Consider the following 23,042-nt stretch of genomic DNA (forward strand, 5'->3'; position numbering starts at 1 on the left):
TGCGTCAGAATTATTTGAGAATTATGTCCAGCAATTATTAAAGAAATAATTGATAAATAGTAGACCTCGATAAGTGAAAATTATACTATGTAGTAAAAGAAACACCATCAAGATGCCCCCAAAAAAATCTCATAAATTAAATAATTCAAAATTCTACCTCTAAACGGCAGATTCAATACGAAGCTCATAAGCTTTCAACACACAAAAAAAAAACTAAACGTAAACGGCAACAATGGAATGGGGTGTTAAGACTTTAACAGAAATAAGCAAAAGAAAATCAAGAAAGCAGAGAAGAGTGTGTTTCAAGTCAAGTCTAGTAGTCTGCCTTGGCTGCTAGTGTGGCAGCTGTACCTCTGCGACGACCAGTTCTCCTTGCAGCAATTTGACCAACCTTAGCACCAGCAGATTTATCACGCCTGACCGTACTGGCGTGACCAATGTGCTGATGGTTTCCTCCTCCGTGGGGATGTTCCACTGGGTTCATGGCAACACCACGCACAACAGGCCAACAGTTCCTCTTCACTCTGTACTTGTGGTATGCATTTCCAGCCTTGAGAAGTGGCTTCTCTGTTCTTCCTCCACCCGCAACTTGCCCAATCATGGCTCTGCACCCACTTGGCAAAACCTTCTTCGCTCCAGAAGGAAGCTTAATCCTTTTTATATATGGTAAAAACAGATCAATATATACATCAATCTTGTTAAGTGCCACTCAAGTCAAGTTATAAAATGATGTTCCAGTAATATAATTAGGGTTTAGACATAATATAACTATAGTACGCAACTTAAAAATGAAGATTCCGATTTTAACAAAGGACTCAAGGAGGGTTCTTAACTTTGCATTTGGAAGCATGCAAACTATTAACTGATTTGGAGAAATTACCTAGTGGTTTTGCTGTCAGAATTGTGAGCAATTACGATGGCGTAATCACCAGAAGCCCTAGCAAGAGCACCACGGTCGCCAACATGGAGCTCGACGTTGCAGACAACAGCTCCCTCCGGGATAGATCCAAGCGGAAGAACGTTTCCGACCATAAGATTAGCCTTCTTACCACAGTAGAGGTATTGTCCGGTGTACATACCTTCGGCGGCTACGAACAGCTCCTTCTGCTTCATGTAACGGAAAGGATGACGGAACGCGACGCGAGCGAGAGGAGCACCACGCCCAGGGTCGTGGATGATCTCCGTCACCAATCCTTTGAGGTAACCATTGCGCTCGCCGTAATCGAGGCTCCGGAACTTAGCTGGACCCTTGCGGTGGTGAGTGTGGGACTTGAAAACGGAACCAGCACCCTTACGCTGAGCCCTAATCACACGACCCATTTTCCTTACCGCCACGTAACCTACTTTTTGCCCTAGGTTGTGTAGCCTAATTTATAGGGGATGTTCTCATAACAGAAACCCTAATTGTCGTGGGCCTCCATGTAACCTTAGTCTAATTAAAAAGCACAGGCCGTACTTATGTTAACCCAATTTGGTTATTTAAAAAGTTTACTTTTTACGATTTTAATTTATTTTGTTTTATTTTGCAAAAGATTACTTTTTATCATGTCAGAAAAATCAGATTATATGCGTCTGAATTTTCGAGTATTTTCTATTAAGGGCATGCAAGGAGAGGAGCTAGAGCGAGCTATCTATATGTCAACACTACAACTCGTTTAGGCACATAGTACTTTATTGTAATGCTTCAATACATAGTTCATTTCATTAATTTGTTGTTTAATCTTTGTGTCAAAACTCAAATCTAGTATCTCCTCCAAAATTATAGTCTGTCTACAGTCTACACCATTGAACTCTTAATGTAACGTTAATTACCAATTATATATTTGGCTTACAAGTGACAATAGATGCAAATCTCCTTTTAAATTCAAAAAAAAAAAAAAAAAAGACAATAGATGCAAAATTAATAATTAAATAGTTGTTTATAATAAGTTATTTCGATTTTGTCCAAAAAAAATAAGTTATTTCGATTATATCTATGTATATCTTGTTTTATTGTTTATATATGCTTAATTATGAGTTAGCACCGCCGCCGGTATACAAGTATAGACGTATATTACAAAAAGAAAAAAAAAATATAGAAATATTGGATTATCAAAGCCAACACGTACGTCGTCAATCGCAGGGCATGCCATTTTAATAAATCAACTTGCATGCTGCTTAACAATATATACGCATGACTAGTGCTAATTTTTTTTTCGTTTAAAAAGGATGAGTTGTTTAATCATAAATTAAAACCAAAAATACTACAGAATAAAATCTTTGATAAATATATAGTATAGTCATGTAGGAAGCCCATTTTCATGCTTGTAGTCTGTCATATATTCCATAGGCACCTGCGTCGCGTTTACTTGTTTTGTGTGTTTATAACACTGATTAAGATCAGAATTTCTCCACCTAGTTTGTAATATCGTTAATTACTATGTTATTTGCATAGCATATGTAAAATAGGAACAAAATTAAAAGTTGGATGTAAAAATTGATATTCAGATCGATATTGTTGGCCCCATAATAATATGACTCATATCGTTTCATGAACCATGAGTAATACTAACACTGATTATAACATGTCAAAATTTGACATTTTGTTATTAGTTCATGATGAAATTTCAATGTTTTTATTTATTTATTTATATGCCATTAAATACAGAACTATTTGAGAGGTATCTTTGGTTTCATGATCACTACTGTGGTATGCGATCGATGTCAAAGAAAAATTCTAAGTCAGTATGGTAACTAGTAAAGTATATTTGTGTGCATAGAAGACGTACTACGTTTTGCGATATGTTATCTTCCTTATACCCATCAAGCAAAATTGAAGAAGCATATATAGTCCTCAGCAATCGAAACTCGAAAGTTACACGGTTATATATGAAAACTAGACCAGATATATATAGCTCAGGTTACGCCTCGATCATGAGTGAGTGTATATATTGTAGATATAGCCATCGTTAGACCCAAAATTGAAGAAAGGTGGAACACAACAAGATAAGCTATCATAAACAAAAACTTCTACATTAATTATATTGACTTAATTAATCCTCTCATCAAGTGAGGAAGAGTAAGAGGCTCAAAGTATAACTAAGACCTAGCTAGCTAGTAAGATGTGATGGAGTCTAAGAGAGAGAGAAATATGTTTTGGTCACAAGGAATAGTGAGGCCTCTCTCTTGCCTAAACCCGAACTCTTCCTCCGCTGCTTGCAGCATCATCTTGAAGGTTGGGTGATTGAGGAATGTGATGGGGACGACATGGCGGTCTCTGGAGTGGCCCACGTAGACAGCGAAATGACCCTTCTTGGGGACGTGTTCACTGCTCTTCTTCCCCAAGCTTGAACATCTCTTCAGCATCTGCTTCAGTGACTTACTTGCTTGCTTTATCTCCATTGTATTCTAATATATATACTCTCGTTGTTTACAATACTAATGAATGAGAATGTCTCCAATTATGTTTCTGTTTCTTTTGACTCCTAGAGAGAGAGATATAGCTAGTGCCGAAAATACACATAGGATATATATACTACAGATCGAGGCAAGTTTGACTGGATAAATCCTTCGTTCGGAATTGGAACATTATTTTTTTGAAAACGATGGCGAGTTTTCTAACACCAAAAACGATTGATTAAGAAACTTTAGTGTTCTAATTATTTAGTATTAAGCCTAATTAATACCTATTACAGACACACAAACATCATCACGTACGTTACCATATAATATACAATTCTTTTGTGCAGGAACTAAAAAACTACAGAAGATATATAGTGATAAAGATAGACCAAAATGAATGAAACATGTTACATAAATATTTATTATATATATTCTGTAAACGCCAAAAAAAGAAAAAAAAATTTATGTAGTTCAAAAATGGTTAGGCCTTAAACGGGCGACTCAATGCGCGAACGCCTAAAATGCCTAATTCGAGTTTATATGATATGATTCTAGCTACGCACTTACAATATAAATGCATATAATATATATATTTGCTATTAGGCTATTAGCCTTCCACAAAACTACTAAGGGCCAAGGGGTATTGGCTCCCGGAGTTACTCGTGTGGATGTAGGTTGGGGACTGATGATTTCTCTAAATGCTTGAGGACCAAATTTTCATCTCGTAAATTGGTCATCCTCATCCGTATACGCCTTTTAGCAACAAAACCAAGTTTGGATAATCTAAGATTAATTACTCTGGCTTTCGCCTTGGGATTTTACACTTAACAAAAAGAAAAAGAAATTCACAAAACTCTCGTTTAAAATCAAAATTTAATATATATCCCAACAAGACTTTGTGGATAAGTAATTAATTGTTTAGTAATATGTAACAAAATCTAAGTTGAATGAATCCCCCCCCCCCCCCCCCCCCCAAAAGTAAAAACAATGAATTTGGGGATATTATTTCTTTAACTCGTAAGGCACGCATATAAGTACTAAACACGAGATGAGGATCTCGTAAGTGGTTAACTAGACCGGTTTCTTGCAAAGAGCCAAGAAGCCAATGGAGCCAACTGCTTCATCTTCTTCGTCTGTTTCTTCACCATAGCTTTGCTTTTCTCCTCTTTTCCCACAATCACCTTTGTTAACAATGGTGGGTTCGCAAACTTCACCGAACGCCTCTTCTCCAGACGATCATCGTATACTTCATTTTGATCATACCGGTTCATCTTGATCTCAGTTATGTTGTCCCGTTCGTTAACCGTGGATTCCTCTATGAATTTGAGGTCATCATCTTCGACTTGAGGATGTTCTGGAAATTTTCTGAGTGAGTTATTAAGCTTTTCCTTAGTGGTTTCAAGCTCTTGTGTGAGGGTTTCGATAAGCTGAGACAAAACCTTGTTCTCTTCCTCAGCTTTCTTAAGACTCTCCTGCGCTTCAACCAGCTCTTCTTGGATGCTTTTATTACAACTGCTTCTCTATAATAACCAGACGGTGGAAAATTATTGCAAACAAATCATTGATATATATATAAACATGTATTATACGATTAATATATGCAAAAAACTATGCATTTGATTATAGATAAGAGACCTCTACGTAATTATCTCCGAGAAGGATTCTCTCGTCGAAGAGAGTGACGGCCTCTTTAACAGACCTGAAAGGAGCTCCGGTTTCGATCTCTGCGCGAACCATTACAGCTGATTAAGTGATATATGTTTATTGCTTTAGTTTGTATGAGTTGGTCCATGTCATGAAGAAACCTCAGCTTTTTATAAAGAGAAAACCAGTCACCAATTTCCAAAAAAGATTTCACCTGTTGGTTGTTGTCACTTAAAACGGATGGTGACTAGATTAGTGGACTAAGATGAAAACTGACCACGTTAATGACTAAATCAATTTAAAGAAAGAAAGAAAGCACCATAAGAAGTTTGTTCTTTCAAATTGATTGTGATATAAAATCGTAATCAAATATCTCATTCCATAGCTTATACTATGTGATGGTTCCACCATTACAATATATAATCATTTTATTTTAAAAATGTAACACATTACCGACGAAAATTTCCACCAAATGACAAAAAAATGATGAGAAAGTTGTTAAGTATATTTTCGTGGTGCTTACTTTTTTCTTTATTATATTGAAATTAGAACCAAAAATGTCTTGGCGTTTACTTCACACTAAAGAAGAAAGTTTTTGGGTAAATAGAACAACAAGTAGAGAAAGGTTCGTTGGAACGTCCTTCTTCTGTTTTCTCATGTGTTCTGTTAGTTTTCTTTTAACTTGCTACCACCACCAAATCATTCATCTTCATCTCGACAACGACTTGTCTCCTATTTTTTCACTCACATAAATGGGCCTTTTGGACCTAGAAATTACAGATCACTACTTCGTGACCGATACAAAGCAAAGCCCAATAAGAATCAAGATTACAAATGCAACACTTCTTTGACCTCTACGATCTTCTCATCATTACTGTTGTACATCAATCTGCTACGTTTCCTTGCAAATTCAGCTTGAGTCTTCTTCTCTCCTTTACACAGTCCATCAACATCTTCTTCTGACTTGTCCGTGGTGAAGTCAAACATCAAAGAACGAGTAATTATGCTCATACTCTTCTCTTCTTTCTCTTCATATATCTGAGAGGTTCTCAATTGTTCAGCAACAATCGGGGATGCGATCTTAATCTTGACATCGTTACTATCTGAGAAGTTTGGGGATTGGGGAGTGTTTGCTGGAGTTGGAGCGAGAAGTCTCATTGGAGAAGTGACGAGATGGATAAAAGGACGAGTCTTTATTGAATAGATAAGCTCTGTTTCTTCTTCTTTAACCTTGTGTAAGAGGGTTTTGACTTGTCCTCTCAAAAGAGCTTCACCAGACCCAGGCGTGTTCTTGATTCTGCTGCTTCTTCTTTTAACCATGAAACCTGAAGGAGGCGTCTGCAACGCTAGACCCACGATCGGTGAATCGTTGGTTATGTCGATCAGCGCAGAATAAGACCTATCCTCCTTGTTTCCTCTGTTCGAATCCTCTGTTTTGTTTAAGAGCCAAAAATGAATCAGAGGGTGAATATGAAAACAACAACTGATAAGAAGACTAATCAAGAACAGGAGATAAAGAATCACTGTTTAATGGTTCAAGGCTTCAAGAAACTAATACTAGAAGTGGAAAGAGGAAACATACTTGATGAAAAGTGAGTTATAGAGTCAGAACCAGAGTTGTTGATTGCAAAGATAGCCTGCGATCTAGTGACTCTTCTTGTTGATGATGATGATGGAGTCTCCATTGGATAATTTGGACTTGTTCTGGTAGACTGTATTGAAGGAGAGAGAATCTGGGAAAGAAGTATGATGAAGATGAGAAACTTGTTTAGGTCGCAGTAAAATTTTTATAGGCATGTGTGATAAAAAAATGTTGCCGTTAGAACGTGTTTTTTTTTTTTTCTTTTCTTTTCTTTAATAGACTAGCCGTTGTGTTGTGTGTGGCTCCTCCTCCTCTCTTTAGGAAGTGGAGGTCCGTTTTCTCATGGCAAAAAAGTAGCCGTCTTTGTTATGCTGTATGGGCCTTTCACGAACAAAAAGGGCTGCAATGATTAGATTAGTCCACCTCTGTTTATAATTAAAAAAAAAAAAATCAAAAAGTCAACTTAGACATCTTAAAGTTAAATCCGGGACGGAATCTCGGCAACTTGAGCCAAGGGGCTTCCGTCGGGGTTACACCCACGGATTCCACGATCCCGTCGGGAAGCAGAAGCCAGTCCCGGGTATGGATCCACTCCGAAAATAACGGAACGAACCGACCCGGACAGCACTCAATGATGTTGTCCTCCTCGAGAACTCCCAACGGAACTGATCTCTCCGAAATACGAAGGATGCTCGTCGTCCTGATCGATAGGTCCCAAAGTCAAGACGCGACCAATCGAGCTCTCACGAGCCGGATCGAGCGACATGAGCAAGAGCTCGCAATCTGCGGAAATCCCGACCTCCCTCGGGAAGCCACGCGCCCTCCGGAAACGAACTCAACCGATTCCGCGGAAAGAGCGCTACCTCGAACACGCCTCGACTTCGAAGCGGTCCACGTTACCCCACCCGGGATCAGGACGCTACCTGTATTCGCATCCTCAGAAAACCCCCGAGTTCTGGGCTTGTCAATCTTAAACGACGATACGAGCTCACGAACAGCTGACCAGCCCTCAGTCGGGTACGTCGGCTCAGCGGCACACGATGTTAGAACCCCTAGTGCTCCCGAGAACCCCCCGGAGAGGACAAACCCATCTTTGACCGAGGCACTCGTAAGCGGGCTGCCACGTCATATGACAATCGGGAGTTTCGGTCCCTCCGGTCCCCCAAGGAACAACGCAATCAGCGCTCAATTCCTTACTGAATACATGAATAAGGCAAGCGCTGAGATGGTTCAAATCCGTTCTAAAGTCCATCTGGCCACTAGCGCAGCGCCGAACATCGATCGCGTGATCGCGGAAACAAGGCGCACCCCGTTTACCGACCGGGTCGCGAAAGTTTTTCTTCGAGACGTGGGTAAGCTATGCTTGCCCGAATACGCGGGCACCTCGGATCCCGGAGCGCACCTCCGAGCTTTCAGACTAGCAATAACCAAGGCCTACCTCACCGACGATGAGTGTGAGGCCGATTACTGTCGATATTTCGCTGAGAACCTAGTCGGACCGGCACTCGAATGGTTCGCTTTCTTGGAATCCAATTCCATCGACACCTTCGATCAGCTCGCTTCCGCTTTTTTGAAGCAATACTCGGTCTTCTTCCAAGCGAAGGTTACCAAGTCCAACCTCTGGTTGTTGGTTCAGGGGAAGGACGAGTCGCTCCGCGAGTACATAACTCGCTTCAAGTCAACCAAAGCCAGGATATCGAATTTGAACGACGAGGTTGCCCTAGCGGCCCTCCGACACGGCTTATGGTACACTTCAAAATTTCGGAAGGAGCTCACCGTTCGACAACCCCCATCGCTCGACGATGCTCTTCATAGATCGATCAATTTCGCCATAGCCGAGGAAGAGCGGGCCGCCATGGCCGAGCTTCATAAGTCGGCAAAGGCACCCTTCAATCCTCCTAAGAAAACCTTCCGGAGAGAACCGCTCGAACCCGGTCTTCACGCTTTCGCAGTCGACTCCTCACCTAGACCAAAATACCCAAACTTTGATCCCGAGAAGTTCTGCAAGTATCATAAGATACAAGGACACTCAACTGAAGAGTGTAGAACCGTAGGACGCCTCCTTGCGAGAAAACATGAAGCAGGGTAGCTCGGGGAAATCGACCTCGAAAAAGAGGGAGAAAAAAACAGAGAAAGCTGCAAGTATCTTTGCGGTTGGATTAAAAGGCTGTAGGGGCAATTGTTAGGGTTGGGTTTCGACGGTAGGCAGGCCCATAGGAGAAGCCCAATAAAGGTCGGTTGTAGTGATCGTTGTCAGGTCCGTTATGAGCCCAGGAAAAGGATCCGTTTTGGAGGCGCGTCGAGTCAACTGCGAGACTGCGGGATCACGAACCAAGATCTTCAGAAGAAATAGTTAGGATATTGTTTTGACTTTAAATAATAGAACTTAGGTTGAGGAAGGACATGTAACCTTGATCAAGTACAAGAGAAATATTCAATACAAAAATTCAGTTCGCTGTTCTTCATTGCTTTTTATTGATTTAAACTGAAAGTTTATCCAAATCTCGTTTCATTTCCAAATCAATTTATTTGTTGTTTATCGCATCAACAATTGGTCAAACACACATTCACTACTTATTTATCCTAGCTAAGTAAAGTTATGAGCAGGTAAATTTATCCTGTCTCGTTTAATTTCTAAACTACAACTCACCCCACTTTAAATATCCAAGTTGATAAACTAGTAAAACTAAAACCCAATACTCTCTACAAATCCCATCATTTTACCTTGTCAGCCCAAGGAAAAGTTTGTGATAAAAATATAGGTTTAATTCTCTCCTCATTCCTCAATGGGATTTAGTAATAGCCATGCAAAAATTAATGATGATTGGGATTTTTTTGTAACGCAAGCCCCGTACCAGAACATGTGTCTCGGCCACGTGACTTCTCCACTGACCACACAGCCATTTCTCAGATGTGGCTTTCTATCTACCGTTAAAAATGTAGATGTATACACAGTCTACTTTAAGGTGTAAACGAAACTCTAACGTCCGTATTATGCAATAATAATGTGATACATTGGAATGTAGCTAGAAAACAGAAAGAGATTTTGAGTTTATAATTCTTTTCGTTAGAAAAAAAAAATGTAAATACATGTGTTCTTTTTATTTGAAGATACATACAATGTAGTTGGTTGAGTATAACTTGTGTTCTAGAAGAGAAGAGAGAGTAGTACCGTGGTAGGTAGCTAGCGACCTCCTCGTTCGTCAGTGATCACAAGCTTTGAAAGGTTTCTCAGCTACCACTCTCTTCCTATATATTGATTACATCTTCTCTCTCTCTCTCTTCGTCTCTTAATATAGTCTTTTGTCTTGTTACTAAAATGGCTCCAGGAACTCTGACTGAGCTCGCCGGAGAGTCTAAGCTCAACTCTAAGTTCGTCCGAGACGAAGATGAACGCCCCAAAGTCGCCTATAATGAGTTCAGCGACGAAATCCCGGTGATCTCTCTCGCCGGTATCGACGATGTTGATGGTAAAAGAGGAGAGATCTGCCGTCAGATCGTGGAGGCTTGTGAGAATTGGGGCATCTTCCAGGTCGTTGATCATGGCGTCGATACCAATTTGGTGTCGGATATGACTCGTCTCGCTCGTGACTTCTTTGCTTTACCTCCGGAAGAGAAGCTCCGGTTTGACATGTCCGGTGGTAAAAAAGGAGGATTCATCGTCTCTAGCCATCTCCAGGTACGACCCATATATATATATATAATCTTCTAGGTGAAATACGTAATCATGTTTTAATCTTGTAGTTAAATACGAAATAATTAAACTGTAAATGCAGGGAGAGGCTGTGCAAGATTGGAGAGAGATCGTGACGTATTTCTCGTACCCGGTGAGAAACAGAGACTACTCAAGGTGGCCAGATACGCCGGAGGGATGGGTGAAAGTAACTGAAGAGTATAGTGAGAGGCTGATGGGTTTGGCTTGTAAGCTTCTTGAGGTTTTGTCTGAAGCTATGGGTCTTGAGAAAGAGTCACTTACCAATGCATGCGTCGATATGGACCAAAAGATAGTTGTTAATTATTACCCAAAATGCCCTCAGCCTGATCTAACCCTGGGACTTAAACGCCACACTGACCCTGGAACCATCACTTTGCTGCTACAAGACCAAGTCGGTGGATTACAAGCCACACGAGACGATGGCAAGACGTGGATTACGGTTCAGCCTGTTGAAGGAGCGTTTGTCGTCAATCTTGGCGACCACGGTCATGTAAGTACTTTCCCAAATCTATCCATTAATTTATATTGGGTTTTTTTTTTTTTTTTTCCTATTCACTTGGTTAATTTGATTTTAAGTTTCTGAGCAATGGGAGGTTCAAGAACGCGGATCATCAAGCCGTGGTGAACTCTAACTCGAGCAGACTATCCATAGCCACGTTCCAGAATCCAGCTCCCGACGCCACAGTGTATCCACTTAAAATAAGAGAAGGAGAGAAAGCAATCTTGGAGGAGCCAATCACGTTCGCAGAGATGTATAAGAGAAAGATGGGAAGAGATTTGGAGCTAGCTCGCCTCAAGAAGCTAGCTAAAGAGAAGAAACATGACCACGAGGAAGCTGCCAAACCTGTCGACCAACAAATCTTTGCTTAGAAATCTTCATTCCTCGGTCACTTTGTTGCGTTTGGTTCGTTCCGGTTCTGTTTTGTACGTTTGGTGTGTGTTTTGTGGTAAATCATATTTTTAATGATAATTAATGCACTTTTATTATGACTAAAAAAAAGTGGTAAAATAGATTTGATGCGTGTGGATTCAATTTGATTGGTTTAAAGTTTAAACACAAAATCCTATTAACGTGTGTCTCCCTCGGAAATAAAAAAAAATCTATCAAACCCATTTTGTTCTAATCAACGACGACCGCGACGGAGATGAATAATCCTTCACACGGTGGTGACGAGAAGCAACGGCCGGCGATGTATCCGGTAATCGATCAATCAATTCCTGATAATCCTTTTGCTCAGACGAATCCTTACCCTTCTTCCCCTCACCTATATCCTTCTCTCTCGTCGCAAAATCTCGGACCTAATCTCTTCCCTCACCACGGAGATGCATCCGGAAACCAGTCACCATCTGCTCCGCCTCAGGCGACGGAGGAGGTTCTAATCCGTGTCCCCGGGGCTATTCTCAACCTAATCGACAAATCCTACAGCGTCGAACTCGCGTGCGGTGATTTCACCATCGTTCGTATCATCCAAGGGGATAACATCGTCGCGGTTCTAGCCAATGTTGGGGATGAGATTCAATGGCCGTTGACGAAGAACGAGGTTGCGGCTAAGGTTGATGAATCGCACTATTTCTTCTCGATTCATCCGCCGAAGGAGGAAGGACATGGATCTGGGTCCGATTCGGATGATGATATTCTTAATTACGGTTTGACCATTGCTTCCAAAGGGCAAGAGAATTTGTTACTTGTGCTTGATCAGGTTTTGAGAGACTATAGTTGTTTCACAGAGCAGAGAATGTCTGAAAAGGCAAAGGAGACGGGTGAAGAGGTGCTGGGAAGTTCGGTTGTGGCGCAGACTTCGCCGGAGGAGCTTAAGGGTGAGAGGAAAGACGTTGTGGAAGGTCAATGTGCGGCGTATTGGACTACGCTTGCGCCTAATGTTGAGGATTACAGTCACAATACTGCTAAAATGATAGCTTCCGGGTCTGGTAAGCTGATCAGAGGGATACTGTGGTGTGGGGATGTAACTGTGGAGAGACTCAGGAAAGGGAACGAGGTTATGAAGAATAGGCTAAGTCGTGCTGAGAAGGAGAAGGATGTTAGCCCTGAGACACTGAGGAGAATCAAGAGGTATGGTTTGATCTCGAAAATAACTGGACAGGAACCTAGTAGGAATTTTATCTGGCTCTTTGTTTCATGATCATTAGAAAGCTGAGTAGTAAGAGGAGATGCTTTTGTTTGCAAAAGACCAGTTCTTTGAGAAGAGATGAGAATCTCTTGTTTAAAATTTTAATTACAATGTGCATTCTTCACGGTATTATTTCTCAAATTTTATGCTTTTGCTAATCTCCCTCGTGTTGTTTCTATGTGAAGGGTTAAGAGAGTGACACAAATGACAGAGAAAGTTGCGACTGGTGTTCTTTCTGGTGTTGTCAAAGTCTCGGGATTCATCACTGGTTCAGTGGCAAACTCGAAAGCTGGAAAGAAGCTTTTTGGCCTTTTGCCTGGAGAGATTGTTCTCGCATCCCTCGATGGATTTAGTAAGTAAATTATTTCTTTTTGGCTTCTCAAATTTTCTATGCCATGCTTGGAGTGTCATGGAAATTTCTTAGCTCGCGATTTGCCTTGCTTTCTTTCATCTCACCAGCATTTAGAATTATTCTTGTTTATCCGAGACTTTTGATTGTTGTTACCATCATTCCCGAGTCTTTTCGTATATACCTTTCTCCAGCAGTCCCTTGATATGGTGTTTGGGTCTGCTTCTTGCCCTGAACATTATTCCTTTTGGGGTGTTTGAGTTGAAAGTTACCAAGTGATTTGCAATCCTTCATTTGCCTTATATGTCGAGTCCTCTTTCTTCTTTAGTTATGGGCATAGATTTTGGGTCGCATCTAAATTGTACATGGAAGTATCTTCTTTTGGGCTCTCTTCTAATAACATGATACACTCAAAACCTGCTGCTTCTTTTGTTGAGGCACATGGCATTAGTAACATTGCCTTCTTTGCTTCGTGTTTAATTACCTGTTATATCTCGTGCAGGCAAGATCTGTGATGCTGTTGAAGTGGCTGGGAAAAATGTAATGTCAACTTCATCAACTGTCACAACAGAACTCGTCAATCACAGGTATTGATTAGCAAAAGGCATATGAAAATAGTCGTTTATCTCAGCAGGTGATCAAAGAAAGTCACCTATTGGATTTACGTTGTGAAACTACAGGTACGGCACAAAAGCAGCAGAGGCAACCAACGAAGGGTTAGATGCAGCAGGACATGCTTTTGGAACCGCATGGGTTGCTTTCAAGATCCGAAAGGCACTTAACCCCAAAAGTGTCTTAAAACCTACAACATTGGCCAAGTCCGCTGTTTCTGATTTAAAGGCTAAGAAAGGGTCCAAGTAAACAGCCTCTTAATTCAACTGTTCATCTATACTTTGCATTTAGTTTTCCTTATGGAAAAGTATATGAAGATTGACTAAAATGTACTCAATATTTAGTTTTCAATGTGTATATTGTGATTCTATGTAAACTATATAAACAGTTTCTTCTAATCTCCTCCCACATATACATCGAGAAGAAATACAATGCTGCTTTATTGAAAGCTTGTACTATTTCATACCGCTACGGCGCTACCTCTTATCTCTTTTGAATTCCAACATTGTTTACTGTTTTCTAATGAATATCATGAAAAACCATGTTAGGAGTTTTAACAATTTTGAACAATTGGGCCATGTTTTTGGGCCTTGAGGCAACTAATAAATCCAGTGATAATTTTTGTGATTGGCTGGAAGGTGTATTTTACCGTGGACCTGTCCGCAGGTGATTAAGCTAGAACTGGGAATCTTGGCTTGTCGCCTAAGTTGGGAATCGTTTGTTAAGTAACAAAAAAAAAACGAAAGAGAGGTTTTGAAGAAGGGAGAAAGAACGAAACACTCACAAATACCCCCAGGAAAAGAAAATAAAAGAGAGGAGAAGAAAGGTGAGAGATGGCGAGATACGATCGAGCAATCACAGTGTTTTCCCCAGATGGCCATCTATTCCAGGTCGAGTATGCCCTGGAAGCCGTCCGCAAGGGTAACGCCGCCGTCGGAGTCCGCGGCATCGATACTGTTGTCCTCGCCGTCGAGAAGAAATCCACCCCTAAGCTCCAGGATTCTAGGTATTGTTCCGATCTCTCCCGATTCAAAGTTGTTTTTAGTCCATTTGCTTTGTTTTCCGCACTTTAATTTTTGACTTTTAATTGCTTTCACCTGGATCGCTTGATTTGCTCAATTGCTACTTAATCTTGTTGTCAATACTGAAACCCTTCTGAGTGATACCTGAATTTGGGATGCTGTATCACTTTGTAATTGGGAATCTAGTAATGTTAGATCGTAGAATCAGAGCTGAAACCCTAGTTGATGTTTTCTTCTTTACGAGTGTTGATTCATTCTGTTTCAACTATGGTTATTATTAGCATGTCAGATCTGGCTGATGGTCCTTCCTAATCGCACGAGTTTTGATATATTTATTGTTTTTTTTTTGTTTTTTTTTTTGTTTCTTACAGATCAGCTAGAAAGATTGTGAGCCTTGATAATCACATTGCCTTGGCTTGTGCTGGGTTGAAGGCAGATGCCCGTGTTCTGATAAACAAAGCGAGGATAGAGTGTCAAAGCCACAGGCTTACCTTGGAGGACCCAGTCACTGTTGAGTACATCACTCGCTACATAGCTGGGCTTCAACAGAAGTATACTCAAAGTGGTGGTGTCAGGCCTTTTGGTCTTTCCACTCTTATCGTTGGTTTTGACCCTTACACTCGTACACCCGCGCTTTATCAGACTGATCCTTCTGGTACCTTCTCTGCTTGGAAGGCTAATGCTACTGGGAGAAACTCTAACTCTATTAGAGAGTTTCTGGAGAAAAACTATAAAGAAAGCTCTGGCCAAGAAACTGTTAAGCTTGCTATCCGTGCTCTGCTTGAGGTTAGTTTATCATATCATGTCCTGTTCTATAACTAAACTAAGTAGGTTTCTTTTAAGCTATTACTGCAGTGCCCTGTTGCTAAGCTTAACAATGAGATCGTACCTATTGGTTTATTCCTAGCCTAAGCTGCTGATGTAACATGCTACACTTAGAACCATATGTATAATTCTCCATTTTTGAAAGGTGGCTTTAGGTTGGATGCAAAGCTTACAAAAATTGACAGTGTTTGAGAATGTGAAAGTCTTCGAAAATATAGAAGATCTTACTAATTTAGTTGGATGATAATGTTGGATGAGCTTACTTAGTAGAAGCACAGGTAGTGGATTTTGTCAAAAGCTGATAGGCTTTGCATTTTACAGGTAGTTGAGAGCGGGGGAAAGAACATTGAGGTTGCTGTAATGACACGAGAGGAAGGTGTTCTGAAGCAGCTAGAAGAAGAAGAAATCGATATTATTGTGGCTGAGATCGAAGCAGAGAAGGCTGCTGCAGAAGCGGCCAAGAAAGGCCCTGCGAAGGAAACATGAACCAGTTCTTACAGTAGCAGTCTCAGACTCTGAGTTGTAATGTTGGTTCAAAGTCAGATATTCAAGGGTTGGAGAGAAATCTGGACCGCGTGAAATGGTTTGGTTTTGTTGGATTACTAGTTTATTTGACATTTGTTGCTTTACATCATAATTAACAATTTAGCAGAGTACGAAACTTAGCCATTTGTCACTAGACCTATGGCTTGTTCAACATGCTTCTTAGAGGATATTGCATTTGCACTCTAGTAGCTTTTCAAGCATTGTTGTAGGTTTCTCGTGGAGGCACGGTTTCTTACAAAACTTGTCCCTCTCTTCTCTTATTTTGTCAATTCTAGAAAAAAATTTCCCTTCATTCTTGTCTCTCCATTAACTTGTTCATCTGTAACAAATGAATAACATGAAGAGAACAACATAACAAAGCGGAACCAATGAACTTAACCTAAACGTTTAATAGCAAAATATCGTAGTCCTGAAGATACTAATGCAGAATCGCAATGTTATTGAACCATAAGAAATGCCATAGGCAGTCAGCAGTAATACCTTCATCTCCTTAAACGTGTTCATAAATTTTAGTTTACAATCAACCATCCGGCAATCAATCACAATGTCGGTATGACTTGTAATTTCGTTGAGAAAAAAAATTCGCCGTTGCCGGGGATCGAACCCGGGTCACCCGCGTGACAGGCGGGAATACTTACCACTATACTACAACGACATTGTTGTTTGGTTTACTACAAAAACTTTTTTATACGAATATTCATCCAAACAATTGGGTTTTGACTCCACCAAAAACTCTCTTCTTCTCTCTGCCGCCGCGCTCTCTCTCTCTCTCTCTCTCTCTCTCTCTCTTTCTGTTCCCTCTCTCTAGTCTCAGGTTAGCTTTTTAAGGTTTCTGCTACATCAATAGTTCCTTTCTGCATCGTCCTTGTTGTTTCGTTTGTAGGTTTAAGTTATCTCCTACTTCCAAGGTTTGTATTTCGATTGAATAAATACCTATTTATCTCTCCGTCATAGTCGAAACTTTTAACCTAGATTAGTTAGGATTTTCATCGTATCTAGTCGGCATGTACTGATTGCGTCGAGGGCCATATTGATTAGTTCAAATGTTAAAGCTTTGAACTTGGAATTGTTCTTCGGGGTTTGTCGTCTAGGGTTTCGTTCAATATCACTTCTTCAATTTGAGTAATTTATCTTTATTAGGCAGGTTTGAATCAGAGTAGGAAGGGTCTTCTTACACTGAGGCGTAAAGGATGAAGCTTGACGTGAATGTGTTGAGATATCTATCCAAAGATGATTTTCGAGTTCTCACTGCAGTCGAGATGGGAATGCGAAACGTGAGTGGTCTCATTTTGCTTTTATTTTATTCTTAAATTGAATGAATTTTAGGCTTCAGGGTTTATTGTATTACCTCTGAAAATACTCTGTTTTAATTCGTGTTTTGCAGCATGAGATTGTTCCTTCTGAGCTTGTGGAACGCATTGCTTCTCTTAAGTATGTGACTCATCTTGATGCTTTTAGATGTTTCCATTTTTTTATTAAGCTTATTTCTTCATTTTGGTGAAACTTATTGTGTAATTTGACATACCTTTTATATTTACAGACATGGAGGCACATACAAGGTCCTGAAGAACTTGCTTAAGTATAAGCTCTTGCACCACGATGCCTCTAAATGTGAGGAGTTATTATCTCTGAAGGCATTAATAGTTATTCTTGATATGTCTTATGAGGATAGGCAGTCTTAGGAAGTTGCAGAATCTCTAAAGTTTATTGCTTTCTTTTCTTATCTTTTGTTCTAGATGATGGATTCAGACTCACCTATCTTGGGTATGACTTTCTTGCTATTAAGACATTGGTCAACCGTGGTATATTTACTGGTGTTGGTCGTCAAATTGGGGTCGGTAAAGAGTCAGGTATGTTCCTTTCCGACATATTTTATTTATTGGTTTGTCGATAGATAAAGTATCTATCGGTGGCTGATTTATCTTGTTTATTGGTTCCTTACATATAATAGACATATTTGAGGTCGCTCAGGAAGATGGAACTATTCTGGCAATGAAGTTACATAGACTAGGGAGAACCTCCTTTAGGGCTGTCAAGTCTAAGCGTGACTACTTGAGGCATCGCAGTAGTTTCAGCTGGTTGTATCTCTCCAGACTAGCGGCTCTCAAGGAATTTGCTTTTATGAAGGTTATATGCCTTGTTCCACTAATGTAAAACTATTCTTGTGGGTGTATCATCTTTTATTACATTTAACATAATTTTTGCTTGGTTTCCGGGTGAGCAGGCTTTGGAAGAACATGACTTTCCGGTTCCCAAAGCTATTGACTGCAATAGGCATTGTGTAATCATGTCCCTTGTGCAAGGTTACCCCATGTAAGGACCTACCTACATATTCACACAAATAAAGTTTGTTATGATTTTATGCTGTTGGTCATCATCTACTGATGTTCTTTTGGCCAGACATTAATTTTAAGCTTAGACTTAAGGAGTTTGCATAGGATTCAAGTTTCTTAAACACTCACTCACTAAGAAACATGTACAACCTTGCTGCTGTGAATCACATTTGTTCACATTTTCATTTATGATAGGGTTCAAGTGAAGCAATTACAGAACCCTGAGACAATTTTCGAGAAGATCATTGGCATTGTTGTTCGTTTGGCTGAGCACGGGCTAATTCATTGTGACTTCAATGAATTTAACATCATGGTAAGATAGTTCGATTTATCTAGTTAAGTAATGCTTTCTGTACATGTTCGTTTTATCCTCTGCTTCTTAACAATTTTCATTGTCACCTCTTGTTTTATATTTATATATTTTAGATTGATGATGAAGAGAAGATAACAATGATTGACTTTCCACAAATGGTATCTGTTTCACACCGAAATGCACAGATGTATGTGATGTCTCATCTCTGCACCATGCCTCAGTACTCTCTTCCAACTTTCCATGCAGTGTTCTTGGTTTGCTTATGACTTTTGTCTTTCAGGTACTTTGACCGTGATATCGAGTGCATCTTCAAGTTTTTTAGAAAAAGGTTAGTTAACAGTTTGATTTTTTTTCTTAATACATAAATTTGTTCACAATACCTATTAGCAGATACTCTCTCCGTTGCTGAATCCATGTCATGATTGACCCCCTTAAATTCTCAATTTTTGTTTACACTGGTCTTTTTTTCCAGATTCAATATGATTTTCCATGAAGATAAAGGTGAATCAGATGAGACGGAGGTGGATGAGAACAGCAGACCATCTTTTTACGATATAACTAAAGATGCTAATGCTCTGGATAGAGATCTAGAAGCTAGTGGGTTCACAAGAAAGGAGCAGAATGACCTCGATAAAGTACGTGAGCCTATGACCTTAGTTATAACACTGCTTATATGTCTTTAACCGATTATTTACTTGGTTTTGCGTATATTTTTTTGAAGTTTAGGCAGTCAAGTGTGTTGTGTCAGTTGTGTTATAATATGCAGTACTTGGTGATTTATTGAATGGAATATATAGAATGAACTTGTGGTTTCTCTCTTGTGTAGTTTATTGAAGGCGGGGTGGAGAAGAGTGAAGATTCTGATGAGGATGAGGATGAGGAATCTGATGATGAAGAGCAGACATGCGAGTCCAATGAAGAGGAAAACGTTGATGAATTGAAATCATTACAGTTGCAAGAGCAGGTATGAAATTTCCAAGTTCATGATATAAATATTCTAGGTTCACTAAACATTGTCAATCTCAAATTTTTTTGTTTTTAATATCGAAGTATATTAAACTTGTGTGCCAAGTGGAAATGTTCTTACATTGTATGATTGGCATGATGTAGGAGCAGAAAAGTTCAGATGGTGTTGAGGCAGAAGTTAAGTGTGATGATACCGAGAAAGGTGAAAACAGTGAAGACAAAGATGATGCTGAAAGCGATGAGGTTAGTATCTTCCGTGTAAGTAAATCAAGTGAGTATGAACTAATGGAATCACTTAACAAAATCAGTGTTACTTCCTTTGTAATACAGGAGGAGGAAGAGGATGATCCAGAGCTGGTCAAACAATTGGGAAAGCAAAGACGCAGAGCCATGGCAGCAGCCAGAGGAGGTAGAAAGTCGCAGTCGTCAAGAAACACATACAAGGACAAAGGAGGCCGATCCCAAAACTCCAAGATTCACAGCAATATGAGCGGCTGGTGAAAAAAAAAAAAACTTTTTACAGCAATTTTGATACACAAAACTTTTTTGTGAAAGATACGGTAAAAAAACTCCAAACTATGGGCTTAATGGGCCGTAGTATGATGTAAACGAGCCCATCATAATTGTTTTTTTCTAGCGACTTTTCTTGATTCATCAAGATTTTAAAATTGAACACAAACCAATGTACTGAATCTACTGATGAAGAGAAATCTAAACTATAATGGATATGTATCTTTATAAAATCATATCAAAATCTTAGTTTGTCCAAATTTGTTTGATTTTATTTCAGCGGGGTGAAACCGGAAATACATGAAAGTCAAGGGAGTAGTAGATGATAGAGATAAAACGCTCCCCCAGTAATTAGCGGAAATAGAAAATAATGCAACGCAACGGCTAGTGACCTCAACGGTCGAAAATTTTAAATCTTTTATAATATTTCGGATCTCTCTCAACCCTTCTTGTTAAATCTAAACCTTGATCCTACATTACTCTTCCCTCTGAGATTCCCATATTGTCATCTTCTTTCTCTTCTTCTCCATTTGCTCCAAAAATGATGAGAGATGTATTCAGGCCGACCAAATCAGCCCCGTGCTCTCCTGCAAAGCCACTTGGTATCTCGCGTACTCAGTCTGAATCGTTTCATGCTATCCACAAAGTCCCTGTAGGAGACAGTCCTTATGTCAGAGCAAAGAATGTTCAGGTGATTATTACTCTATACATATCCTTTTGTTTAGATCTGAATTCTACGGAATATGAATTTGTGTGTTTTGTGTTTCATTTTGCAATTTTTTTCTAATGATGAGTTGTCTATGGGATTAGTTGGTGGAGAAGGATCCAGAGAGAGCAATTCCTCTGTTCTGGAAGGCCATTAATGCTGGAGATAGAGTGGACAGTGCTTTGAAAGACATGGCTATTGTGATGAAGCAACAAAACCGCGCTGAAGAAGCCATAGAAGCGATCAAATCTCTCAGAGTTAGATGTTCAGATCAAGCCCAGGAGTCTCTGGACAATATCCTCTTAGATCTCTATAAGGTTCGTCCTTTACACATAATCCCTTTTTTTTCCCTCTGTTTTCATTTTTGCAATTGGCTTTAATTTTGTATTGAAATGGATTTGTTTGTTGTTGCAGAGATGTGGGAGATTAGATGACCAGATTGGACTTTTGAAACACAAACTCTTTTTGATACAAAAAGGTCTCGCCTTTAATGGTAAACGAACCAAAACCGCGAGATCTCAAGGCAAGAAATTTCAGGTCTCTGTGGAGCAAGAAGCCACCCGGTTACTGGTAAGCAGCAATAATTCATTTCAAAATGTGTGTAGTAATATGTTTCAGCAATTGCCACTTTTTGTGTTTATTCTGAATTGGATTGAGATTGGTTTTGAAATAGGGAAACTTGGGATGGGCACTGATGCAAAGAGACAATTTTGTGGAAGCTGAAGATGCTTACAGGAGAGCTTTATCGATAGCACCAGACAACAACAAAATGTGCAACCTTGGTATCTGCCTTATGAAGCAAGGAAGGATTGATGAAGCCAAAGATACTTTACGACGTGTGAAACCAGCGGTCGTGGATGGTCCTAGAGGTGTGGATTCTCATCTTAAAGCATACGAGAGAGCGCAGCAGATGCTTAACGATCTTGGATCTGAGATGATGAGAAGAGGAGGTGATGATAAGGTTGAACAAAGAAGGCTCTTTGACGCCATCTTTGGATCTTCCTCCATATGGCAACCCCAGCCTTGTAGTGAACAGAACGTGAAACCAAAATCGAAGCCTGCTTTGATCAACGATGGATACGGTGACGAGAACGCGAAGGTGAGTGTGAATCCAGTTGTAGTAAACCCATTGAGGGTTGATGCGAAGCCGTTCTTCTCTTCAAAGTTGATCATAAGTAACAACGAGAAGCTGAAGAGAACGAGATCATCGAGCCAAAACATGGGAGTAATGAGTGGTGATGATCATGAGGTAGAGACAAACACGAAAAGGAGACTGTCGATGGAGAAGAAAGCAACAGACTGTGGATTACCAGACAACAAAGACTTTGAAGATGCGATCTTGGCTGCTGTTTTAGGGACAGAAACAAAAGTGGACAAGAAGAGGCTCAAGGTGTTCCAGGACATCACTTTGTGCATCAATCAGAGTCTCTAACCAAAAATCTATTTATTATTTTATCATTCTAATTCTTAAGTTTTTAGTGACTGAAGCAAAAAAAAAAAGGAGATGAGCTTAATTCTTCTTTGGTAATTTATCAATGTTTTTGTCAGCTTTAATGTTTGCTGCCATTTTTTTTTTTTTCACAATTATTGTCGTCAACCAAAAATCTATTTATTATTTTATCATTCTAATTCTTAAGTTTTTAGTGACTGAAGCAAAAAAAAAAAGGAGATGAGCTTAATTCTTCTTTGGTAATTTATCAATGTTTTTGTCAGCTTTAATGTTTGCTGCCATTTTTTTTTTTTTCACAATTATTGTCGTCATTGATGATTAATAATGAAAGTTGAAGTTATTCACTGTCTTCTACAACTATTGTTATTGATTGTGACCTATAGTAAGTTTTGTAGATGCTAGAATCTAACGAGAGTTAAAAACATGAGTTACTCTCTCCCATTTATCTATTCAAATCTGATTACAAAATTACCATTAATCCAGTGGTTAAGTCTTTATTCTTTTGATTCACACACACCACTCTCATACAAAACTAGTGTGGTTAAGAGAGTAGAGAAATTAGGGGAAATTAGTACTATCCGTTGAATCAATTTTGGCCCCTTCTGCTCCCCCAAGTTATAGAAAGAAACGCTTGCCCACTTGTCAACCTCTTTTAATTTGGCGAAATACAGCCGTTGTAATTGTCTTTACTTCCGGTTAGTACCCCTTGTGCCCTTATTTTAACACGGCAAATGAAACGGTGTAAAAAACACGTAATAGTAATTTGTTCTTTTCCTTAATCTCTCTCTCTATTTGAAATTAAGGCATTTTTGGTATGAGCATTAATTCGAGTCATGTACACTTTGACTGTCAGAAAAAGGCAAAAAGTATATTATTGTAAACAGAATTTGATATATCCATAATCTATTACTACTATATGGTACATGGCTGTAAAAATTTGAAGAAACAAAGGTTATTGT

The 23,042-nt window shown here is 39.6% G+C and overlaps 8 protein-coding genes, 1 non-coding gene and 1 pseudogene across 18 annotated transcripts; 5 read left to right on the top strand and 5 right to left on the bottom strand.

Moving 5' to 3' along the window:
* Nucleotides 1–34: 34 nt before the first annotated feature.
* LOC104780954 (large ribosomal subunit protein uL2y) lies at nt 35–1,336 on the bottom strand. Its single transcript, XM_010505500.3, has 2 exons — nt 881–1,336; nt 35–653 (listed from the first exon to the last, which is right to left on the bottom strand). Exons 1-2 carry the CDS (start codon nt 1,318–1,320, stop codon nt 314–316), a joined length of 780 nt encoding a protein of 259 aa, XP_010503802.1. The 5' UTR covers nt 1,321–1,336; the 3' UTR covers nt 35–313.
* Nucleotides 1,337–3,093: 1,757 nt separating this feature from the next.
* LOC104784000 (protein SMALL AUXIN UP-REGULATED RNA 16 pseudogene) lies at nt 3,094–3,381 on the bottom strand (annotated as a pseudogene).
* An 859-nt stretch (nt 3,382–4,240) lies between these two features.
* On the bottom strand, nt 4,241–5,409 carry LOC104780956 (WEB family protein At3g51220). The gene is made up of 2 exons (XM_087510504.1): nt 5,017–5,409; nt 4,241–4,901 (listed from the first exon to the last, which is right to left on the bottom strand). Exons 1-2 carry the CDS (start codon nt 5,116–5,118, stop codon nt 4,449–4,451), a joined length of 555 nt encoding a protein of 184 aa, XP_087366630.1. The 5' UTR covers nt 5,119–5,409; the 3' UTR covers nt 4,241–4,448.
* Nucleotides 5,410–5,733: 324 nt separating this feature from the next.
* Nucleotides 5,734–6,896, bottom strand: LOC104780957 (uncharacterized). Of its 2 annotated transcripts, none has more exons than XM_010505506.3 (2): nt 6,608–6,896; nt 5,734–6,455 (listed from the first exon to the last, which is right to left on the bottom strand). In XM_010505506.3, exons 1-2 carry the CDS (start codon nt 6,708–6,710, stop codon nt 5,854–5,856), a joined length of 705 nt encoding a protein of 234 aa, XP_010503808.1. In that variant the 5' UTR covers nt 6,711–6,896; the 3' UTR covers nt 5,734–5,853. The 2 variants fall into 2 exon arrangements, with proteins under 2 accessions (XP_010503808.1, XP_010503809.1); XM_010505507.3 differs by having other exon boundaries at nt 6,638–6,853.
* Nucleotides 6,897–9,554: 2,658 nt separating this feature from the next.
* LOC104780958 (naringenin,2-oxoglutarate 3-dioxygenase) lies at nt 9,555–11,446 on the top strand. Of its 2 annotated transcripts, XM_087510506.1 has the most exons (4): nt 9,555–9,833; nt 9,937–10,286; nt 10,384–10,812; nt 10,899–11,446. In XM_087510506.1, exons 2-4 carry the CDS (start codon nt 10,179–10,181, stop codon nt 11,190–11,192), a joined length of 831 nt encoding a protein of 276 aa, XP_087366632.1. In that variant the 5' UTR covers nt 9,555–9,833; nt 9,937–10,178; the 3' UTR covers nt 11,193–11,446. The 2 variants fall into 2 exon arrangements, with proteins under 2 accessions (XP_087366632.1, XP_087366631.1); XM_087510505.1 differs by lacking the exon at nt 9,555–9,833 and having other exon boundaries at nt 9,877–10,286.
* Nucleotides 11,425–13,860, top strand: LOC104780959 (senescence/dehydration-associated protein At3g51250). Its single transcript, XM_010505509.2, has 4 exons — nt 11,425–12,393; nt 12,637–12,803; nt 13,303–13,387; nt 13,481–13,860. Exons 1-4 carry the CDS (start codon nt 11,468–11,470, stop codon nt 13,659–13,661), a joined length of 1,359 nt encoding a protein of 452 aa, XP_010503811.1. The 5' UTR covers nt 11,425–11,467; the 3' UTR covers nt 13,662–13,860.
* Nucleotides 13,861–14,024: 164 nt separating this feature from the next.
* LOC104780960 (proteasome subunit alpha type-7-A) lies at nt 14,025–16,097 on the top strand. The gene is made up of 3 exons (XM_010505510.3): nt 14,025–14,418; nt 14,806–15,220; nt 15,581–16,097. Exons 1-3 carry the CDS (start codon nt 14,246–14,248, stop codon nt 15,743–15,745), a joined length of 753 nt encoding a protein of 250 aa, XP_010503812.1. The 5' UTR covers nt 14,025–14,245; the 3' UTR covers nt 15,746–16,097.
* A 291-nt stretch (nt 16,098–16,388) lies between these two features.
* Nucleotides 16,389–16,460, bottom strand: TRNAD-GUC (transfer RNA aspartic acid (anticodon GUC)). Its single transcript has one exon. It is a non-coding gene; the product is annotated as a tRNA-Asp (tRNA).
* A 35-nt stretch (nt 16,461–16,495) lies between these two features.
* On the top strand, nt 16,496–20,187 carry LOC104780962 (serine/threonine-protein kinase rio2). Of its 8 annotated transcripts, none has more exons than XM_010505511.3 (14): nt 16,496–16,619; nt 16,946–17,079; nt 17,190–17,236; nt 17,346–17,416; nt 17,542–17,655; nt 17,757–17,932; nt 18,030–18,118; nt 18,334–18,451; nt 18,565–18,638; nt 18,732–18,779; nt 18,924–19,086; nt 19,278–19,415; nt 19,562–19,660; nt 19,748–20,187. In XM_010505511.3, exons 2-14 carry the CDS (start codon nt 16,996–16,998, stop codon nt 19,916–19,918), a joined length of 1,392 nt encoding a protein of 463 aa, XP_010503813.2. In that variant the 5' UTR covers nt 16,496–16,619; nt 16,946–16,995; the 3' UTR covers nt 19,919–20,187. The 8 variants fall into 8 exon arrangements, with proteins under 8 accessions (XP_010503813.2, XP_010503817.2, XP_010503816.2 ...); XM_010505515.3 differs by having other exon boundaries at nt 19,568–19,660; XM_010505514.3 differs by having other exon boundaries at nt 16,508–16,619; nt 16,950–17,079.
* Nucleotides 20,188–20,207: 20 nt separating this feature from the next.
* On the top strand, nt 20,208–22,427 carry LOC104780963 (protein POLLENLESS 3-LIKE 2-like). Its single transcript, XM_087510511.1, has 5 exons — nt 20,208–20,618; nt 20,738–20,950; nt 21,048–21,203; nt 21,307–22,111; nt 22,278–22,427. The coding sequence occupies exons 1-4, from the start codon at nt 20,469–20,471 to the stop codon at nt 22,063–22,065; spliced, it is 1,278 nt and encodes a 425-aa protein (XP_087366637.1). The 5' UTR covers nt 20,208–20,468; the 3' UTR covers nt 22,066–22,111; nt 22,278–22,427.
* The last annotated feature ends 615 nt before the right edge of the window (nt 22,428–23,042 follow it).

Source organism: Camelina sativa, chromosome 4, assembly GCF_030686135.1.
Source record: "Camelina sativa cultivar CO46 ecotype springtype chromosome 4, ASM3068613v1".
Lineage (NCBI taxonomy): Eukaryota > Viridiplantae > Streptophyta > Magnoliopsida > Brassicales > Brassicaceae > Camelina > Camelina sativa.

Bases quoted from the DNA above. Each gene is read 5' to 3' on its own strand.
- LOC104780959 (XM_010505509.2), top strand. From the start codon at position 11,468: ATGAATAATCCTTCACACGGTGGTGACGAGAAGCAACGGCCGGCGATG. The intron at 12,394-12,636 runs GTATGGTTTGAT...TTCTATGTGAAG, and splicing joins ACACTGAGGAGAATCAAGAG to GGTTAAGAGAGTGACACAAA. The intron at 13,388-13,480 runs GTATTGATTAGC...GTGAAACTACAG, and splicing joins ACAGAACTCGTCAATCACAG to GTACGGCACAAAAGCAGCAG.
- LOC104780960 (XM_010505510.3), top strand. From the start codon at position 14,246: ATGGCGAGATACGATCGAGCAATCACAGTGTTTTCCCCAGATGGCCAT. The intron at 14,419-14,805 runs GTATTGTTCCGA...TGTTTCTTACAG, and splicing joins CCTAAGCTCCAGGATTCTAG to ATCAGCTAGAAAGATTGTGA. The intron at 15,221-15,580 runs GTTAGTTTATCA...TGCATTTTACAG, and splicing joins CTATCCGTGCTCTGCTTGAG to GTAGTTGAGAGCGGGGGAAA.
- LOC104780958 (XM_087510505.1), top strand. From the start codon at position 9,927: ATGGCTCCAGGAACTCTGACTGAGCTCGCCGGAGAGTCTAAGCTCAAC. The intron at 10,287-10,383 runs GTACGACCCATA...CTGTAAATGCAG, and splicing joins TCGTCTCTAGCCATCTCCAG to GGAGAGGCTGTGCAAGATTG. The intron at 10,813-10,898 runs GTAAGTACTTTC...TTTGATTTTAAG, and splicing joins ATCTTGGCGACCACGGTCAT to TTTCTGAGCAATGGGAGGTT.
- LOC104780956 (XM_087510504.1), bottom strand. From the start codon at position 5,118: ATGGTTCGCGCAGAGATCGAAACCGGAGCTCCTTTCAGGTCTGTTAAA. The intron at 4,902-5,016 runs GTCTCTTATCTA...TGGTTATTATAG, and splicing joins TCGGAGATAATTACGTAGAG to AGAAGCAGTTGTAATAAAAG.
- LOC104780963 (XM_087510511.1), top strand. From the start codon at position 20,469: ATGATGAGAGATGTATTCAGGCCGACCAAATCAGCCCCGTGCTCTCCT. The intron at 20,619-20,737 runs GTGATTATTACT...CTATGGGATTAG, and splicing joins TCAGAGCAAAGAATGTTCAG to TTGGTGGAGAAGGATCCAGA. The intron at 20,951-21,047 runs GTTCGTCCTTTA...TTGTTGTTGCAG, and splicing joins TCCTCTTAGATCTCTATAAG to AGATGTGGGAGATTAGATGA.
- LOC104780954 (XM_010505500.3), bottom strand. From the start codon at position 1,320: ATGGGTCGTGTGATTAGGGCTCAGCGTAAGGGTGCTGGTTCCGTTTTC. The intron at 654-880 runs GTAATTTCTCCA...ATATATAAAAAG, and splicing joins TCTGACAGCAAAACCACTAG to GATTAAGCTTCCTTCTGGAG.
- LOC104780957 (XM_010505506.3), bottom strand. From the start codon at position 6,710: ATGGAGACTCCATCATCATCATCAACAAGAAGAGTCACTAGATCGCAG. The intron at 6,456-6,607 runs GTATGTTTCCTC...TAAACAAAACAG, and splicing joins TATAACTCACTTTTCATCAA to AGGATTCGAACAGAGGAAAC.
- LOC104780962 (XM_010505511.3), top strand. From the start codon at position 16,996: ATGAAGCTTGACGTGAATGTGTTGAGATATCTATCCAAAGATGATTTT. The intron at 18,780-18,923 runs GTTAGTTAACAG...CTTTTTTTCCAG, and splicing joins TTCAAGTTTTTTAGAAAAAG to ATTCAATATGATTTTCCATG. The intron at 19,416-19,561 runs GTATGAAATTTC...GGCATGATGTAG, and splicing joins CATTACAGTTGCAAGAGCAG to GAGCAGAAAAGTTCAGATGG.